This window comes from Echiichthys vipera, assembly GCF_963691815.1.
Source record: "Echiichthys vipera genome assembly, chromosome: 21".
Classification (NCBI taxonomy): domain Eukaryota; kingdom Metazoa; phylum Chordata; class Actinopteri; order Perciformes; family Trachinidae; genus Echiichthys; species Echiichthys vipera.
In genome coordinates, this window is record NC_139846.1 from 18,647,936 (window position 1) to 18,667,980 (window position 20,045).

At 40.1% G+C, this 20,045-nt stretch overlaps 1 protein-coding gene across 2 annotated transcripts; it reads right to left on the reverse strand.

Moving 5' to 3' along the window:
* Positions 1-16: 16 nt before the first annotated feature.
* Positions 17-19,391, reverse strand: nsmaf (neutral sphingomyelinase (N-SMase) activation associated factor). Of its 2 annotated transcripts, XM_083936455.1 has the most exons (31): positions 19,277-19,391; positions 15,492-15,578; positions 14,521-14,599; positions 14,117-14,178; positions 13,707-13,743; positions 13,471-13,521; positions 12,770-12,841; positions 12,507-12,554; positions 11,566-11,618; positions 11,309-11,438; positions 11,151-11,222; positions 10,952-11,060; positions 10,453-10,629; positions 10,211-10,290; positions 9,687-9,777; positions 9,066-9,129; positions 8,862-8,913; positions 7,805-7,925; positions 7,481-7,612; positions 7,357-7,399; positions 7,107-7,273; positions 6,086-6,197; positions 5,660-5,718; positions 4,740-4,807; positions 4,584-4,651; positions 4,378-4,501; positions 4,124-4,207; positions 3,317-3,467; positions 1,907-2,009; positions 1,542-1,651; positions 17-1,272 (listed from the first exon to the last, which is right to left on the reverse strand). In XM_083936455.1, exons 1-31 carry the CDS (start codon positions 19,312-19,314, stop codon positions 1,178-1,180), a joined length of 2,739 nt encoding a protein of 912 aa, XP_083792581.1. In that variant the 5' UTR covers positions 19,315-19,391; the 3' UTR covers positions 17-1,177. The 2 variants fall into 2 exon arrangements, with proteins under 2 accessions (XP_083792581.1, XP_083792580.1); XM_083936454.1 differs by having other exon boundaries at positions 7,357-7,612.
* Positions 19,392-20,045: the final 654 nt, after the last annotated feature.

The window sequence follows — 20,045 nt, forward strand, 5'->3', positions numbered from 1 at the left end:
TCACTTAATAGTTACATTTAACCTGATCAGTGTCAGCAGCCAAATCTGAAGGTTAACGTTTAGGTTTAAAGTTTGTATATTGTGCATCCTTTTTCATATAAAATAAAGTTTAAATGTTTACTACAAAATGTGTCCTCTGTTTTATTAATCCAATATGAGCTCTTACATTCCTCAGGATGGTGTCTCCTCTGTAGTTATTTAGTCTGTAATGAGTTTGAGATCAGAAGAACTGGAAAGTTAGTATGAACAGCTATGGCTCCCATGGCTGGACAGGTAAAGAGCACCATCGGTTTGATATTTAATGTAAAAAGAAAATTACAGGAAAATGACAACAATCCTGGCTCGCACTGTTCAACTGACAGATAATCTGTGGAAAGCACATTAAAGAAATGACTTCTCCTGTTCACAGTACTACAAAGTAAAACCTGATGCACTGATGATGAACTTAATGTGTTTGAATCGTACTGAGCCTGTAACATCAGGAAAATGGTCTCTGCTTTTTAGATGTTTTTGTGGACAAGATAATACTTTTGTACCGTTGTTAAAACTGGTTCCAGCTGAGCAACTAAGCTTTCTAGAAACCTCTGAGGCCCAAGTGATGGTAACAAACAGCAGACAGGAAACTTTTAGAGATCGGTGTTATTCGGATAATGACAACACCTGAGCAGCCTGAAGCGACTGACAGACATTTTAAGTCCACTTCACAGAATAAAATGCACATAAAGCTATAGAAACATGATTGCTAATTTAAAAAAAAAAAAAAAAAAAGCTAAACATGACACAAAACAAATAATACATTTGGAAAAAAAAATCCACACCAACAGGATAAGCTGAAAGCAGAAGTAAAATAAGGCGTGTACACTGTTCCCTGCTCTCATGCACAAAACTGCAATTGGACATTTTCTCTCAATATGCAGATAGCTAAGAAGTAACATGACTGTATGTGACCTTTCGTTTGGTTTTAGACTGAGAACAGTTGAGAGAGAGAGAGAGAAGTCGTCATCTCCCTTGAACTGCTCCGATACTGTGTAGTTACAGTACGTTTTCAGCCCCTCACAACTGTTCACTGAGTCTCTGTTCAAAGTCAGTTAGTGTGCGATACTTGGCTGGTATTGTCCAGTATATTGCACTGGAAGTCTTTATCTGCCCAGCAGATGGGTTGTGCAGAAACAGTCCTTTAACTCTGGAGCTTCCAGAGGATCATCTGTCGGTCCTCTCCGCCTGTGATCACTGTGGAGCACAGCTCACTCATCCACATGGCTGTGACGGCACCTGTGCAACCACACCATTTTCACAATGAACATATTTTGCATCATAATAATCTATTCATTTCTGTAAGAACAAAAATGTCAAGTGCATGCTTTTTGGACTTTGTCATATTGCAAGGATCTTTATTTAAAATTGACATGTAGTATTAGGGCCAAGAGACATTTGTTCCGAGGTAGGCTACACTTAAAAAGCTCTTGTTACTCAACATAAGAAGCAAAACTAATTCATTGTTTAACCAGGTGAGTTGTTGAATGTGGGGAGGTGAGGTGTACCTGAGTGTGCAGGGATCCTCTGAGTGACTGTGTTGCTGAGCAGGTCCCACAGCAGGAGGTCACCGGACTGTCCCCCACACAGCACCGAGTTTCCGTCCCAGCAGAAACACCTGGACCCACAGATGTCAAACACTTGCATCAGTCAGCGAGGTAGAAACTATTTTACATACCAATTCCAGTACAGTGCTAGACATTTAAATGTACAGAGTAGGGCAAAGAAACTCAATTTGAAAATGATTCAAAAAGATTAACAACATAAATTCTCAATTATGTGACTCTTTGGCTTTCTAAGGAGCATTGGATGCAGTGACTTTGAGCTTTGGGCAACATCTGCCTTTCCTGTTGTACAGATGGTGTGATCTTACCTCTGCTCCTGTTCAGCTTTCACAGATGAGATCACCATTCCCGTCTGGACGTCAGTAACCTTCATACAGGAGTCGGCACCCACACTGAGGACGTGTCGGCTGTCTGAGGATGTAACAGTCAGAGTTGTTCCTTGAGCCATGGTTGGAAGGTGACTTTGGGATGTATCAGAGGCAATCTTTGCTCTTTCAGAACAGGATACGTCTATTCATTTGCTTACTCGGATCTTTAAAATACACTTTCAGGGCCACTGCTCATTTTCATGGTGAGTTAATTTACACGGAGAAAAAGGCTGGCATACAGTACTGTATACCGGTCATATTCGCTATATTTTAGTTATATAATACAGATCACCAAGACATAAAGTCTATGAGTTAAAATGGCGCAAATAGTGCACAATGTAAGTGGAGTTATTGTAATCAGTATTGCTTTTTGTAGATTTTATAGATTCATCATGAAATGCAAAACAAAATCGTTAAGCTTAACCCTTTGAAAACGGAGCGGCCGCAGGTGGTTCCTGTTTAGATGATCATGTTTAAAACCATCTAAAATAAAAACTATAAGAGTTGGAGCATTCATTCTTTCTGCAGCAGAAAGCGAAGGCTTCTGTCTCTCCTGTGACCACATTGAACATTGATTCAATTAGTGCATTTCCCAACCGTATAACAAACAAATGACCCTATTTATGTTTGTGTTTACTCTTTTTTTAGGGTCAGCCCAGCAAACAGAAGCGGAATCGTTCCAAACTAACACGCTCACAAACGTTAGGCAACACTCTAGACTCATCTCTATTGAACGTGACTCTGTTCTAGCAAGACTGCAGCCTCCACTTTGGAATACAGCCAGAAAATCCCTACTTCTGTAATGCTGGCCTCCCTTTTGCAGTAGATCTCGATGACTCACACAGCACCAAAAATAAAGCAGTTGTCAGCCCCTTCAAGGCAGTGTGTCAAAGTTAGTTTGTAGGGTGCAAAAACATCCCACCCTGGAACCTCCAGTCCTAAGAGACAGGCCTGCTTACCACTCCCCACAACAACCTGAAGACTTTCGGGCTCAGAGCCTTCAGTGTGGCAGCCCCCGCCCCCTAGTACTCTCTCCAGGCAGACACCTGTAATGCCACATCCATGCACTTATGCTGTTAAATCCCGTTAGTTACTTGATTTGCCTTCATATAAAGTGTACTTGAGTCCCTTGTCAGCAGAACGCATACTGCACCACCTAAAGGGCAGTCTCTAAGACTAAGGCAGTGATAAACCAATCAAGAAGCCCCTCACCTTTAGTGTTTTTAAGGGCAGATGGTGTACCCTAGATTACACCTATAACAGTTGCACATAAGGTTGGATTCTAGTTTTTCAGTGCCCCTAAACACTGACCAGTACTAAAAGTGTCATACTGGCTGCTTTGACACATACCCGGACTAAAGGCCATGTGGTGGATGGTTCCAGTGTGGCAGTGGATTTGCTGCAGTGTTCCATAGATGCTGGTGTCCCAGATGGTGACGGTCCCATCTTTAGAGCCGGACACCAGCAGAGTCCCCGCTGGATTCAGACCAATGGTGTTCACCTGTACATGAGTTGAAGAGAGATGATGTTAGAGGACAAAAACAAGTTTGTATGTTTTGAGTGCTGCTACTACTTTTCAGTGTTGAAGGTAATGCTTTTTTTTTTTAAAAAACCCTTTAAAAAGTGTATCAGTTAATAAAATAAACATTTGGCACCATGACTATAAAGACACTTTTAGTTTTTCATTTATGACAAGTCATAGAATCCAAACAGGCACCCTGCGGGCCTGGACTCAGACCAACCCAGATTCCATTTCATCTGCATGAATGACGTCGATTAAATTAAAAACTGCACATTCTTTCAAGGTCCTATATTGTAAAAAGTGAGATTTTAATGTATTTTTTTGTTATAAAGCAGGTGTTGTGAATACAGGCTGCAAGGACAGTGGAGAGACGTTGAGAGTGCAGATGCAGAAGACCTGGAAAGACTGACCAATCAGAGCAGAGTGGGCTATTTCAGGAGGGAGTCTTAAAGAGACAGGCGGTAAGAGCATTTCAGACAGAGGATGAATACAGGTATAGTATTATAGGTGAAATATTCTGCTTTTTGAGCATTAAAGCATGTTACATGCTCTGCTAGAAACCCAAAATACAAATATGAACCTGAAGAGGAGCATAATATGGGACCTTTAAACACAGACTTGGTCTCCTGACTCACCCCAGCATCATGTTCCAACTCAGCCAGTAACTCAAACTGTGATCTCTTGTGACTGGACAGGTTGTCAGAAGCGCACTGCCACACCTGTGAAATAAACAACATCATCTGCAACTCTCACCTCAATCAGACACCAACATACCTCATCTGTCCGCAGCAATGACGTTATCATTTTTCACAGAGCCTCAACTCGTCCAAATGACATAATGTCTGAGAAATACATGGCTAAAGAATAACTGAATAGCATTGGTTTTTACCTTGACAGTGGAATCCCAGGACGCCGTGTAGAGCCGGTCATCAAACCAGCACATCTCACTGACAGCATCATCATGCCCCATCAGTGTGTCCTGCCGCCGGCCGTACGGGATGGAGTAGAAATAACTAGGGGAAGAGAATCATGTCGATCAGCATGAAGTAATAAAGATCATTTTGAAAATCACATGTCCATATATACTATACGTACACATTGTTGTCCCAGGAAGAACACACCACGGTTTTCCCTTCTGCCAGCATCAAACATGATGATAGTGCCTGAAAAAGAGCAGAGCACTTTTTGTTTAGAGGGAGTTTAAATTAGATTAGAGAGATGGTGAAGTGGAACGTAAATACAGCCACCTACCATGTTGGAGAAGGACATGCTTCTCTGGAAATCCTTCAACTCTTTGGAAAACATTTTAAGTGTTGAGTCTGGAATTAAGAGTGACGCAGCTGAGTGATACAGTAATGAGCAAACAACACTACAGTGAAGGAACAGCGATCGTTTCAGCTTAAACTAAACTGGAACCAGTGCCCTTTGAACCAGTCTGCAATCTGTTTGTCCTTTATTGTTGTTCATTGTAAACCTCATTGCATTCTGATGTCTGACCAATTGAAACTGTTAGTGTTGTGCTATTACTTATTATTTTTTCTCTTTCTTTATATTACAAAGACAAAAACAGAAAACATTTCCTCATGATTAAACAAATAATTTACACAATAATAAACAGCTAGCTGTATTACTGTATTTTATCCCGCTTATTATACTGTTACTTAAAAGTAACTTAAAAGTGATTTTTTTTTTGTCTTAGTTCTAGACAGAATACTGATTTCAACAGAAAGCTAATTTTGCCAGAGCTGATGTGAAATTTAGTGGACTTGTTTCTGCGGATCAGAACTGCGTCCATAGGCAAAACAACTGACTGTAGAATGCATGAGTGATCTTACTGCGATGACGTCACTTTGCACCATTATAGTACTAGAGGAACCACTAGAGGCAGAAGTGACCATACTGTTGAGCACATGTAAAAATCACATCACACAATGTCTATGCCTGACTATGAAGAGACTAAACACACACTGCTCTGTGTTTTTTCTGTCTAAAGTTACACAACCAGGGTTATTGGTGTGAGGAGAACTCATAATGGCCATAATGGATCAGAATATCTCAGGTAACACTACAGTATACTGCAGATTCTCAGTGCCTGTCCTTTGATCCTTTCTTGCACCTCTACAATAATTGATATCTGTCTCTGACTTAAGATGTAAAGGTATTTTCCAGACCTTGTGATGTGGAGAAAATAGCGGCTCCATCTCGAGTCACAGCGATGCCCGTAACAGCCCTGCACATTCAACAGAAACACACAGTTACACAAAAAATAAAGAAATATCAACAAGAAACATGGATGTACTTAGGTAACTTTAGCAGTCACACTTGAGCAACATACAGTTGCATGGGGACTTATATATATAAAAAAGAACATTTTTCATTTTTATAAACCAGAGGAAGTAGTTTTACAGCAGCCACCTGTCTTCAGTTGTTAAGTGTCCTCAATACATTTCAACTGGTTTCTTTTCCGCAGCTGCCTGCTGCTGCCTTCTAGCTTTGCATTCACTTCCCTTATATTTGAACCAGAGCTTTAATTTCAGTTATATGTGGACAAGCAACGCAATTATATTTGCACTTTGTCATTACTGTAGCTGGCTTACTCTTTATGGATCTTGTGGCTGGAGATGGGTTTCAGATTTCCCATGTTTGCCCAGGCTAACTTCCTGCTCTCTTCAGTCAGGTCTTCAAAGGACGAGTCCTCACTCTGAGAGGCTGCAAAAAGAAAAAAGAACAGGGAGAACTGTAGTAGGGACATATGGAGATTTTATCATTTATTTTTACATATAAATACAATTAAATTATTATTAGATTATTACATTATCAATGACAGTGAGAAATGATCTTGGCCCGCTAACAAAACGACCACCCTCCCTCTGGACACACTTTGATACATATTATGTTATATTATGTTATGTATGTTATTAGGAACAGGAACCATTGTGTCAGAAGAGAAGATTTAAACAATGTTTTCTTAGGGCTATAGGGTTCAAAAATCTCTGGAAAACCCTTGGCAACAAAGGTTAAGAAACCCACTACAGTTACCAAACTGTGAAAGAGACTGAAGAAGAACGGACCAAGATCAAACCAGAGCAGTGTGAGAAACTAGGGATGTGCTGTGGGCGCAGATGTGCTGAAGTCATTCAAAGCTGTGGCCTTTACACTTCCTGTTCATTTTTTAATCCTATAGCCCTGAGAAAACATTGTTTAAATCTTCTCTTCTGACACAGTGGTTACTGTGCTCTGATTTTGCTCACTGTGTTTTTCACAAAATAAAGGTTTTTGTTAAAGTGGTTATTTAAAAAAATATGCTAGTACAGCAGAGGTATAGCCAAAATATATTAATAAAAAATAACAGTATTTCAGAATAAATCAAGTATTTATAATAAGTTCTCCAATTTTGATCTCCAGTGTATACACACACACACACACATACACCCACACCTTCTGAATAAGAGCATCACGTGACTTACAGGGATGATTCACTGAAAAACAAATTGCCTCCCAAACTGCACAAAGCCAGTGCTTTGGTCAGCATGACTGTGCAGTTTCCTAACATTATAACATGTCCTTAAATTTCATCAGTTGTTTTTAATCTTTTTAACTGTGAGTGTGTGTTTCTACCTGGAGACAATTCACTGACTGGTGAGTTGCTGCTGGGGCTTCGAGTTATGTTGTGAAACCTCGGTGTGATCCTCTGAGGGTGAGGGGTGGTGAACAGCTGTGTGGGCGTCTGTCCGAACTCCAGGATCTGCGTCAGCATGGCGATTCTCTGGTCTGGGTCCTCGATACTTCTCAGAGAAATGGAAAGTTAGTTCCACAAAGACATGTTACATATCGTTAGTGATCCCTTATTAGTACATTTTCTTCATACCTATCGCAGTCGATGCCTCCTTCATAGGTCAGTGGGTGAAAAACTGAAACACAGTGAGATACATATGAGTCTTTGGCCAGTTTTTGTGGTTGTGATGCTGAAGAACAGCTGCTGGATATTTTACCATTATGGGCTGCGACAGCTTCACTGCCTCTCTGTTTAAAGCCAAACACCAGGTCAATCCACTCATGAAGGTGCTCTGACACATACTGACTCTCAAGTGCTGTCTTGTGCTTTTGGAGAAAATCACTGGTATCTGGAATCATGAGAAACGGGACAAAGTAAATGTAAAGCAGCATGCAGACTCAAAGTAATAGTAACACTGTTAAAACAGCCCCGTGACAAGTGTATGACATGATGTTGTCTGCTGCATGTCATCGTTGGAGGATATGACACCTGGGTCCCAAAGAGCTTACATGCATACCAGGATGAGATGGAATTACGTCACCTGAGGCCCACGGTGGGAGAGCGACATCACCGACTAAGCTCCCGTTCTGTCTTCTGCCCAAACCAAGACTCAGTTTATTTTCCAGGAAGCTGCAGTCATTCCCATAAAACTCTGGAATCAACTGCATCACAGGAAAGATATTTATATAAAGAAGACAAGTCATTAAACACATTCTTCTACACAAACTAATCCAGACACTCTAAATGCTGCTTTGCCAGAGAGACACAGTATGTATGATAAAGAGTCCTGCACAAGCAAGATGTTCACTTCATCAATGACTGAATTGCTTGTTTCAGACTACTCCGTAATTCCCAGTTATGGTTGGAGTATTTTCTGCTTTTACCACCCTTTATCTTTCTTGTCTGAACTTGTTAGCCACCAAGTCTGCCTCTTACAGAAGAAACAGTAGACACTTTAAAACATGCTTATTTCACAGTCATCGTGAGCTGTACCAATGAAGCACTGGCCTGGCATCACAAGACTAATTTGCAAACGCATAATAGTCTGGACCCACTCGGGTCATTTTTGATTTCCAAGGGGTACTATCAACAGTGCAGAGCGAAAAGCTTATGGACGACATTAGATAGACCTACAACCAATCACAGCAATTAAACGACATAGCGCTGAGCGACGTCTGGGGAGGTGCTTGGTCCGTTTTGAAGCAGGAGAAAAAATTGTAGCATGATCCCCAACTTCCTCAAATTACAGATAAACTAAAATGCTTTTCTGAAAACATTGGAGGTGAGAAACAGGCAATACAGAATCTTGATTCATATTTAATCAGAGTCGTCTTGTTTGACTGTTTGATCAGAGTTTCGTGAGCCTGATAAGTTGCACTGGACACATTAGCAACTACATTCAAGTCATTCAACAAGCCCTACATGAGATATATGGTTGTGATTGGTTTCGGTTCTGCAGAGCTGTTAAAAAGCAAATAATGAAAATGACAAGCATGGATAAATTGGTGATTTACACCTATTATTACATGTTGGGAGATATTTGGTGAATGTGGCAGTAGTGTTTCACTGGCATAATATAGAGTAGAGTCATTTTTTACCTCTTTGAAGTCAGTTGCCCCGTCCAAGCAGTTTTTCCATGTGTCACCTATGCTGTAAGAATACATACATCATAAATACCATCATGCAAGTTCAAAAGTTCAAAACACTAAATTTAAATACAAAGTAATTCATGCAATAACTTAAATATTCACAGATTAAATATAAAAACTACCCATCTTTTACATTTTCATGGTTTCATGTACCTATTAAACATGCGATCTGCATGGTCATAGCGGCCATTCTGGACACACAGCATGTGCTCTGGGGCTGCAGGGGAGAAGAGAAAGCATTCACATAATATTAGCTTCATTTTTCAGCAGAAGCAGAGATGGCAACTACATAAGATCAACAAGAGCCAGAATACATTTGCAATAAAAATGACCTCACCATCTGTTTGTGTGATTAGGCTTTAGGTTGCTTTAGTGTGCTGTGTAACATGTTAACAGTTGTTGTGAACGGTGCTCCGTAGAGATTAAAAAAGGAAACCAAGATAAAATGATTTGATATATTATTTTCATTTATCGTTGTTTGTTATTTCGTTTTGGTCTCCATGATTTGTCTACAGGCGACGCCATGCGAGTTTTGAATGTACAAAGAAGAATTTGTGTTTACATATGAGCGCTAATTAATGAAGGGACAGGATTCGCATCTAAGAAGCCTCCACAAGAATCACAGTATTCTTAGGGTACAGACAAGCATGCAGACAAAAAACAGACATTGTGGTTGCGCAGTGGTGGTCCGTGAATAAACAAACTGAGTTGTGTGCACTGTGCTTCCATACATTTGTAATGGAAGCACACCTCAAGATTAGGTGTGTGACCTACCGACTCTGACCAGGTAGAAGAGGACGTAGCCTGGAGAGGAGTAGTGACTGCCGTACATGAAGCGAGGTTCGGGCATGCCTCTGTAGCGAGCCTGTGAACATGACGACAACATGTTTACTGACACTCACACTTCAGAAACATTATGTAGCAAACGCTCACAGAGTTTTTCAAAGTGTGAGGCGGGCCTCCCCAGGTGGCTCCAAACAGTTTCATGAGAGGCCCAGTGAAGGGAAGTGAAAATGATCACATTGGTTATCAAAGGAAGAGAACATAGAATAGTCTAACTGTGTTTTGGTTAAGGAGATAATTCTGAGATACAGTAGTTTGGGGGAATTTTACTGTTTTTCAGTCAGAAGCTAATAGATTTTTTTAGGAGAGACCTTTTTAAACATTTATATTATCATCTTCTGTTACATCAAACATCAATCTTAGGGGCGTTTTCCCCAGCTTTGCCTGAGGGGAGGCCCACAGTCACAGTAAAAAAAAACCATCTCAAAGAAAACACAGATGCGGCAGAGTCTCACCAGCAGTCGGTCTAGTCGCTCTTTGTTTAGGGCTCCCACAGGTTTGCTCAGGTCCCTGAATGTGGCAGCGTTGGTCATATCTGGGAAAAAGAGGGAGAAGTCCAGAAAATGAGCTACCTGTGCATGTTTCAAATGGCCGATTACAGCCCAATATCAATATCAGTGACAAGAACAACTGGATGTTCAGTAATTGCATTCCAGAAGCAACATAATCTGTGTGTATTACTTTTCCGTCGACCCACCCAACTGCGCGCTGGTGTAGTCGGCGATGACCCAGGGGAAGATGGGATACTGGGAGAGGTCGTTGCAGCTGCGGTCAGCCAGGTTGTTGAGGTGAAGAAGATACTGGTAGTTGCTCAGATGGCCGCGCTGCCACTGCAGCATGTAACTCTCTGCTGTGTGCTCCATCATGTGGTTCTCTGAGGAAGTTTCACCAATATTCGTTTCAAAGCGTGAATGCCAATACTTTTGGATCAATGCTGACACTCATTTAGGGCATCAAGGGAGTGTAAATCCTCCTCTGAAAGCCGGGCTATGTCATTGAATATTTGCATCATGTTGGAGAATAGGGTTGAATTGAAAGACAGATTCTGTCACTGAAAAACTGCAAACTGAGAAATGAACCTACATCCATAAGATTTCATCTTTGATACGGTTGATCTTCTGGTTTTTAAGACATAAGATTGTTTAGGAACTCAAGAAACTCTAATCAGATTCCCTACTGGCTTTGAGTTTTCTCACCCAAGAAAGTGGCAATGTAGTAGTAGATTTCATCTCTGTCAGCCGTGTTGTAAAACTTCAGGTAGATGTCGGAGCAAAAATCATTCTCCGTACAAAACACCTCAAGACCCTGAGTGAGGAGAGACATGCACACAAACATGGGTATTTGAAATGATGAGTCTCATTGACCACATTATTATTTATTCACTTACTTACTTACCAGAGGTCTGAGTCCATGCCGTCTTTTGTAGATTCTTCTGACTCTGTGGAGTTTGATTTGAATCACCTGTTCCTGTAATGACAAGCCGTAAAATCATGATATTATTACCTCAGCTCAATAACGGAACTCCGCGTGTCCACTCAGATGTGGCGGCTCACCGGATATCCATTTAGAGGCTGGAAGTAGAGGCTTTCATCTGTTATGCAGACGTGGCCTGGATTTGACACCAGAGGCATGACCATCTCCACTGCACACTCCATGTGGGGCTTCTCAGCAACACTCTGAAAGCTACACATCAGATTACAAACATTGTCTTATCCAGCTGCATGCTCCGACACAAATGATTAATACCTTTCGCGTTCAGTCAGCATTATTTCACAGTGAAATGTGAATGAAAGTGCTGAAGTCAACATACCAGTTTTTGTCAAAAGATGACCTCGCCAGTCGAGACTGTAAATTGGCTGCAACCTAGAAATACACAAGAAATGTATATTTAATCACAGATGATTACATGATGGTCACCAACAAATAATCTAACTAGAATGTAACGAGTCTCTGTCTATCTACTTCACACTTGGTGAGTGTACTGAACCCAAGGAAGTGCCGTGTCGAGTGTGAGTTCTTGGGATCTACGGGACATATTAATTAGTAGTGCATTACGTACACATTGTGTAGTGTATGTAGAGGGGACTCTTTAAAAGCTATAGTAGGTAAAAAGAAAATAAATTAAAAAAGGGAGTACTCTCTCTTTTAAATGACCTGCAATTAGCCAGAGTCTCAAACATGGGCTAGATTTTCCAATGCCAAATGCAGAGCCAAGAGGAGGTGCAGAGGTCTTGTTTTGTCTCAGAACACTTTAATTACAATGTGACAGAAGATTAATATGGATTAAGTCTTCCCCAGGTTTAACTGTACCACTTCCAAACACCATGCTTGGTACAGCTCACTCTCCAGATCCGAGCTGTTACATTGAGCAAATATTTCAAGCATCAGTGATGTAACTTTTGTTCCCAAATAGCTTGCTGTTAGCAGATGATGTCGATACTCTAGCATTGCTAGTGGATTTAACTATGTCATGGCAGGTGTATTGCTCTGGACCTAAGGAAGCGCATTGTTGAGTGTGAAGTTACGATGAGCGATTCTCGAGTAAGCTAGCAGCAGCAAACCCACAGGCCAAGCAATCGGCTTTGAACGGGCACTGCATTAGTTCATAGCCATGCACTGAAGAAAAGAAGATTTTGTGGAATAAAGAACAAGAAGTACAATAGATCATTCATGCTTTTGATTTTCATCATTTTCCCTTTCAGGCTTTAGAGGCCAGCTGTGTGCTTGAACTTTAAGTATTGACGGACTCACCATTGCAGTCTGGTCTCCAAGTTTATCCAGACAGGACGCCCTGTGGAGCTGCAACATTCACCAGAACCAAAATGAGCATTACACCAACACATATCAGTACAAATGCAGCATATTTCCTGTATAACAGAGTCAAGAACAGCCTAACAGCTCCCTTGATTAAAACAAACACACTCTGCCCAATTCCCATGACTCTGAGGTAGTGGTGGAAGTAAATGATTGACCTCCAAATCCTCCCATACTACTGTTTGGGAGTAGCTACGTACCTGATGTAATGTTTGAACGACATCCTCTGTTTTACTCCAACCCTCTAACTGAAAAGTCACTTTCTTCGTCCCCTGCCAAAGTGATGAGAGTGGTTTTAGTGTTTCACGTCAGTAAATGAGCAAATTTTTATTCTTCTGCACTTAGTTTTGGGTTAAATGCTGCTGTGTGGCTTCAGCCAATTTATTAGAGCCCTTTAAGAAACATACTATAACATAATGAAGTACGACTTTCATACTACAAACAAACAGACACATTTAGAGCCCAGTAAAGTCGATGCAAACACCAGACCAATAGGAAGCACATTGTTGACATGAAAAGCGCTACTGTTTGGCTGTGAGTGTATTGACAGTGGAACCTACTATCTGCATACCCTTCTTACTAACCGTTATAACTTTTAACACAGCAATTAATAACCTTCAACTTTAACAGGGAAAAACACCATGACACACAACTATTTGTGACACTGATAAAAGTACATTTACAAGATTACACTGCAGAAGGGTATGTTTTTAGATCATGTTCTCTTGACAGTACAATAAGCCATTATAAACCTGGAATTGTAAATATGCAAAAAAAATAAGAAAATACAGCGATGAACTGCCACAATCCTAAAAAAGAAAATAAATAACTACCATGACACAAATTTTGGTCACACCGCCCAGCACTAAAGAGAACCTCTGTTGAGTATCGGTTGACTCACCCTTTCATTTCTGTAAGGTGCGATCACATTGCTCTCTTTGATGTAAATAACCTGAAATGAAAGTGAAAATGGTATTTGTGTTTTGAAAAGCTGTCATGACAAATAATACACTGGGACAATTAAAGGTAATAAATCTAGTCAGTCAAAGACAAGTGAAACAACAGTGTGACAAGTCATGCGGCTGGGTGCATCTTTGAAGACCAATGTGTCACAAACATGACATTTTAATGACTCACCTGTACACATGAAATACAGATGGCAGATGGCCTCGGCCTGTGAGGAAGACACAAACAAGTTCATATACAAACAAAATCACTGTGGTTCATTTCTTTACTTACATGGCTTTTAAAAGGAAAGTTTCAAACAAAACCAGATCCAAAGATAAAAACGCAGACATTGCATTTTGGGATTTTGCTCGACATCAAATGTGTTCAGAGCTGAACTTCCTTGTAACGCCGCCTCAAAAGCAGCACCGCAGTTGTTTTAAATGATAAGATGTAGCCTTTATTATGTGGAGATGTTTCAAAACTGGTCATCGAGTAGAGTTCACACAACATTTGCGTGCCATTTTGAAGTTAGCGGACCAGTTTGACAAACTGAATAAACATCAGCGTGTGAAGTGAGCTCGAGATGGAAGCATGCTCACTCATTGAAAGGGTTGTTGTCTCTCTCCACAAACTCAATCTTCTTACAGTCTCGAAGAGGAATCTGCAGAAACAGATGAAACAAATGAGCTTGTACCATGATTTACAATGACCTGGTTATTATATCCAGTGTTAAACAGACACACAGTGCACAGTATAAAATCCAGGAAAAACATGACCCTAATGAATAAATAATGTTGTACTTTCTTTCAAACAGCATATATTCTGTTAGTTCTTATATCTTCAGCTTTCCTTAATGAATGATAATATGAACTTTATGGTTCCTATGTGACGCTTTTCATATTAATATTTCCAATGCGTGGCAACTTTATATTTTATCTGTTGGCAAGAGTTAAAAAATATACTCTACATGACTATAAAACTACATAAAAATAAAAAAACAAACCTTTAAAATGGGCTCTGTAAGATCCTCTGGATCAAAAATGACAGATCTGGAACAGACCTTGAACGAGCCTCGGAATTTTCTGAAAGAAAAATAGCTTGTTAGCGTGTTAGCACTGTTAGCCACGAGCCCCTTTAATTGACTTTAACAACATTTATACTAAGACCGCAATAAATGATTAACAGCTCTTTTAAGAAAGTTGAAGAATGCTCATTAAATGCTTGTTTGTCAAAAAAGAAAGAAAAAAAAAATCTCCTAAACCGTAATTTATTCAAACAATACTTCATAGAAACAGAATTAATATACCAAGAGCAATACATGCAAAGGAAGTTGTGTTTGTTTTGTACTGTAAAGCAGATCTGTAGGCTAATCTGACATTGTTGAACATAAACTGTGTATAAAACCATACGTCTATGGCAGAATTAGACTAATAACACCAAATAAAGAGGCAAAAGACACTTATTATACACGTTCAAGTTCATAATCACATGTCAGCGTGAGTCCCTTCTCCTTATTGGACACACCCGCCCGCTTTGACAGGACAATAAAACGAAATTGTCTGAATAATCTTCTCCCGAGAGGCGTGTGACTTTTTTTTTGAGTTTGCTCAAGCCTTCATACAGGATAAACAGGATAAGGTGATGTTTGAACAGCTGCTCCTTGTAGGCTAACACAACCGCCACACGCTTTAAAGACCTGCCTTAATATACCCGCAAACACCTCATAAATACAATAAAAGTGCTACTGTACAAGCATATCTTGGGGTTTACACCTTATAATGGTTTTTACACACTACTGAGGTTTGGATTGGCATCACAACATGGTGATCAGGGTTATCACGTATTATGACGGGAAGGTCCAAACAAAAAGAAACGTGTGAAGTTATTCTGAAGACTGACAGAGAAATCACGTTCATATAGTCACATATGTTACATGTACTGAAGAGACTGATTTCACTCTTTGATCTAAATTACCTCTCCTTTTTTGAACCGGCTGTCACGTGATACGCAGTGTGCTGCTCAAAATAATATTCTTCCAAATCCAGCAACAGGAGAGAAAATCTAGGGAAAACAAGAGAGCACAGTGAGACATGGAAATATTAAATTATGAACTACAGATTTTACACATTACTCTGTTTACAGGTCTTCTGGAGTATAACTGCATATGTGAAAAACATTTGGAGGAAATCTGAAAAACTGCCTCAGGTGAGGTCACTAGAGTGGTGTACTGTGAAGATTTGTTTATTTTTCAGTGCCGGGGTGTAGTATCTCTGCTGTATATATATATATATATATATATATATATATATATTAATCTTATTTGAATCGGAGTTAGTCCAAGAAGCCAAAATACTTTCCAAAAACACTGGGAAGTAAAAAAGGTAAAGGTAATTATTGTTAAAGGTAATGTTTCTCAATATTGTTATGATTTGGCACTATAAATAAAATTGAATTGAATATTGAGAGTACATTTTCAAAAAAAGCTTCATGGACTTCCTGCTCATCTTAAGCCTTTCACCTTCCACACCTTCCAGAAATCCTAAAAGTTGTTTAAACTGGACAAACAGCAGCCTCTTCCCATCAAATCCGACCCCAAAAGGTACATAAAGTGCAACAGTGTGGCTGACACTGACTCAGTTATTCCACTGCTGCTGACTGGATGTGCCAAACAACAAATATGGTGGCAATCTGTTGGTTTTATCATGCTTCATCTTTGGTCAGACCCAGGTACAAGCTACAAAATAATTAATATGGTACTATGGAAACTAAGTCCACAGCAAAATGTGTGTGTGTGTGTGTGTGTGTGTGTGTGTGTGTGTGTGTGTGTGTGTGTGTGTGTGTGTGTGTGTGTGTGTGTGTGTGTGTGAATTATAAGCAGATGTTAATTACAGAACTAAGTAGCTTCATACATTGTGGTGTAGCAGTATAGGTAATGAAATGGTTTATATTCTCTTTTAGATATTTGTCTTATTCTCATACGGAGAAAAATCTTCAAATCACAGCTTTAAATGGTGAAACCCTTACTTTGCGTTTTCATGTCCTCCATTCTGACTCATATTTTATAGTAAAACATGAATTCACGTGAAAAATACTTAAACTGAGTAAACGTAAACTGAGCTGAGCCTAAAGCAGTTCATAGACTTACACGTCATTATAAGAAATGTGCCAGGCCTGTAGGCTAGAAATAGTCCTAAAACCCTAAATATTGTGTCAAATATCCTAATCAAGGGTTAGAGACCAAGGTTGACTATTGGCTCATTCTGACTTTGAACTCACCACCTTTCAGGGAGGGATTTGGGAAATGCCACTAGTGTTTACCGACATGTAAACAAACAGGTGTGTGCAGATGAACAGTCGACTAATTAGTTAGCTGGGAAGTAGGCTAGATCCATATGTTGTTAGCAACAACAGCTAATTCAGGAGGCTAATTCCTGAGTTTTTTCCTGTTTTGGACAAGCGTTTCATATGTGTAAAAGCGTTTAAAATAGGCCAATTACCTTGTTAAACATATTAAGAGATGTTCCGACATTTTATCCTTTTTTGGTATCCAATACCTGAACTTGACCATCTGCCAATATCGTGAACCGAACCGATACAAGTGCATTGAAAATATAAAAAGCGGTATAGGATCGATGCAAACACTCGCATACTTGCATACATACTCACATTCTCAAATACAGAATCTTTTTATATTATATTTTTAAAATCTGCTGAATCCACGACGTCTCCTACTTCTTTAAAAAATGAATTCTTAGTATATTGTCTGTGCACTGGAGGCTTAAATCTTCCACATCACACAGTTGCACACTGGACCATTTAGCTTCCAAACTAGTTGGGACGTCACAAAACCAGGCTTGCACACACACGTCTTAAACATTCCCCCCTACAGCAGATGAAAGTAAAAGCCCATACGTCATTCTGCACAATGGTGGTCAAACATCCAAGAGAAGCAACGATAGGAAAAACACACATTTTTGAGTGGAGGGTTGGATTTGAAAAGCTTTTGGAAGCTTCTGATGCGTTGTTCAGCCCGAGTTGGGTTTCAACAAATCTTCAAAACAAAAGGTGGCGAGGGGTAATGTTAGCATGACCCTCGAGTCAGAATGATCACAATTATGAGAATAAGGGTTTGAATAATAATACAGTTTCTTTGACAGTGTCATGATAGAACTCATTCAGCCTTTAGTGCCACAGCCCTCCCCGGCCTCATGTTACCTCCATAAAAAATGATTTGAATGAGTGCAACACAACGGGATTTTAAATGATTGGGAGAAGTTTATATGATCACCGCATTGTTGTAAGGAGAGATGCAATACCTGGATTGGATATCGGCTCCGATATTGGCTAATTAGCTGATTCGGATATCTGATGATTGATCCATTCATTTCTTTTTTTATTAATATCAAACACAGCGCCACAGTTACAGCGATCTAGTCACTTCCGTTCTATATTTCCACACTAGGGTTTTGTATAGATTTTAAAATATCTGTTTGCAGTGCAATTCATATGGAAGTGTTATTTATTTCTCTTTGCTTCTAATGTACACTTTGTTATTTGTTCATAAATAATATTAAGTACATTTAGATCTGTGTTAATTTGTGACCTTTTTTTGAACAAGGCTAAATGTTTATGTCAAGCCTGATCCCTTCACGCACATGGACAGGTATACGGTCCGTTCACTCAACAGGAGGATCGGATCGATATCGGGTATCTGCCGATACGCTCAGCCCAGGTATCGGTATCTGACTGGATCGGAAAAAATGGATCGGTGCATCTCTAGTTGTAAGCTGTGGTGACTGAAGCAAAAGCTGATCTAAAGTGTCTTACATGGACACACCTGTACACTAATACTAATAAACACTAGTGTGAACACAGCACTTCACTGGAGCTGAAATAGTTGATCCTCAGCTCTTCTTGCTGGCAAAGTAAAACCCTGAGTCAAATGAAATCTAATGCCTCACTTTAGATCAGGGCCAGAGGGAACATCATTGAAAAGCTGGCTGTTGTGGTGCATTTGAAACATGTAGAAATCATTGCAGACTTATTCAATACCTCTTTATCCACTTGTTCACAATGGCCGATATGGTAAATCGACTTGTACTTATATAGGGCCTTTCTAGTCTTCTGACTACTCAAGGCGCATTCACAGTGTTTGTCACATTCACCCATTCACAATGATGACAGTGGACATCTACATACCATCTAATCTAATCATTTACACCACATTTACATAATTCGGGGTTCAGTGTCTTGCCCAAGGACACTTCGACATGTGGGCCGGGGGAGGTGGGGATCGAACCGCCAATCTCGCGAATGGAGGACGACCCGCTATATGTTCCTTAATGCACTTTGGTTGCTGCACAGCTCTGTATCAGTTGTACATGGATGTTGTCGCTGATGTCAGGTCAGAAATAGCCTCGTGAGGATTTTATTGAAGGTTACAGAAGTCAAAGCAGGGTTCACGGTAGGTTCCCTGCGTTCAAATATAAATATAACTACCCGCACACAGCCAGGGACTAAACTCCTGCTCCCCACCCAGGCCATTCATTCAGCGCCTTGAACAACAAGAGTGCATCCCTCAGCTGACACAGGAGCTCTCATTAGCTGAGTGGCTCAGCCTGACTGACGTGATGACGGGATTCAGCCACAGTGGAGAAAAACACACCGCTCCTACCGCGGAGCTCGAGACCGAAGCCCCCCGAAATGACCTCCCCTACCTGAACTAATGCTCCGCTAACAAGAGGAGAAGCGACACAAACCTTTCTTTGGTTCGTTCTTGCGTCTTTAAAAAAGCCATGACTGCACACCATCCTCTAAGGCGCGGGCACCGAGCAGCTCCAGTCTCCGGTGCTCACCTCCAAAAAAAACCCAAACACGGAAACTTGCCGGAGGCCACGTGACCGATCCTGAGACAAACGATGCTTTAACAACGGAGTGGAGCGAGCGCTCACTCTGACTCTATTTCAGGATACCATCCCCTCACTGAAAATAATCTAGCATTAGATGAACTCAAAAAAAATGGAAGTTATCTGTCACACCTAATATGATTGGTTTATTAATGTAAAAGTTGATCAACAGACATTTCGTCACCAGCTGATTGGATAATCACTTAATTGAAGATTTGTAATGAAATGGGATTAAACCCGCTATAGGGCAAGTGGACTTAAACCACTACAAGGTCCAAATCAATCCATGTTTTACTAACTAGGATAAACTGTCTTTAAGCAAGAGTTTCTTTTGCTTACTCACAATTAATGATTACTATTATGGATTCATTTTCTTTTCCATTGATTATGTTAACCATTTCCCAGGCCTCACAATAAATTGTTTTACCCAGCCAAGCCCCAAATAAATCCTACAAATGCATATCCATTATAACAGTTTAACTTTAATGCTTTAGCTGTTTGTTATTTTACTCCTTTAAAATGTATTTTAACTTGCTTAAATCTTCCGCCCTTTACTCGTTTGACTTGTAAATCACTTTGAGCTACGTTTGTGTACGATAGGTGTTATACAAATAAAGTTGAT

Coding starts and splice junctions, on each gene's coding strand:
- nsmaf (XM_083936454.1), bottom strand. CDS start 19,314: ATGGCTTTTTTAAAGACGCAAGAACGAACCAAAGAAAG. Junction 13,522..13,706: donor TCTGTATTTCATGTGTACAG/GTGAGTCATTAA, acceptor CTTTCATTTCAG/GTTATTTACATCAAAGAGAG. Junction 8,914..9,065: donor GCAGATCGCATGTTTAATAG/GTACATGAAACC, acceptor GTATTCTTACAG/CATAGGTGACACATGGAAAA.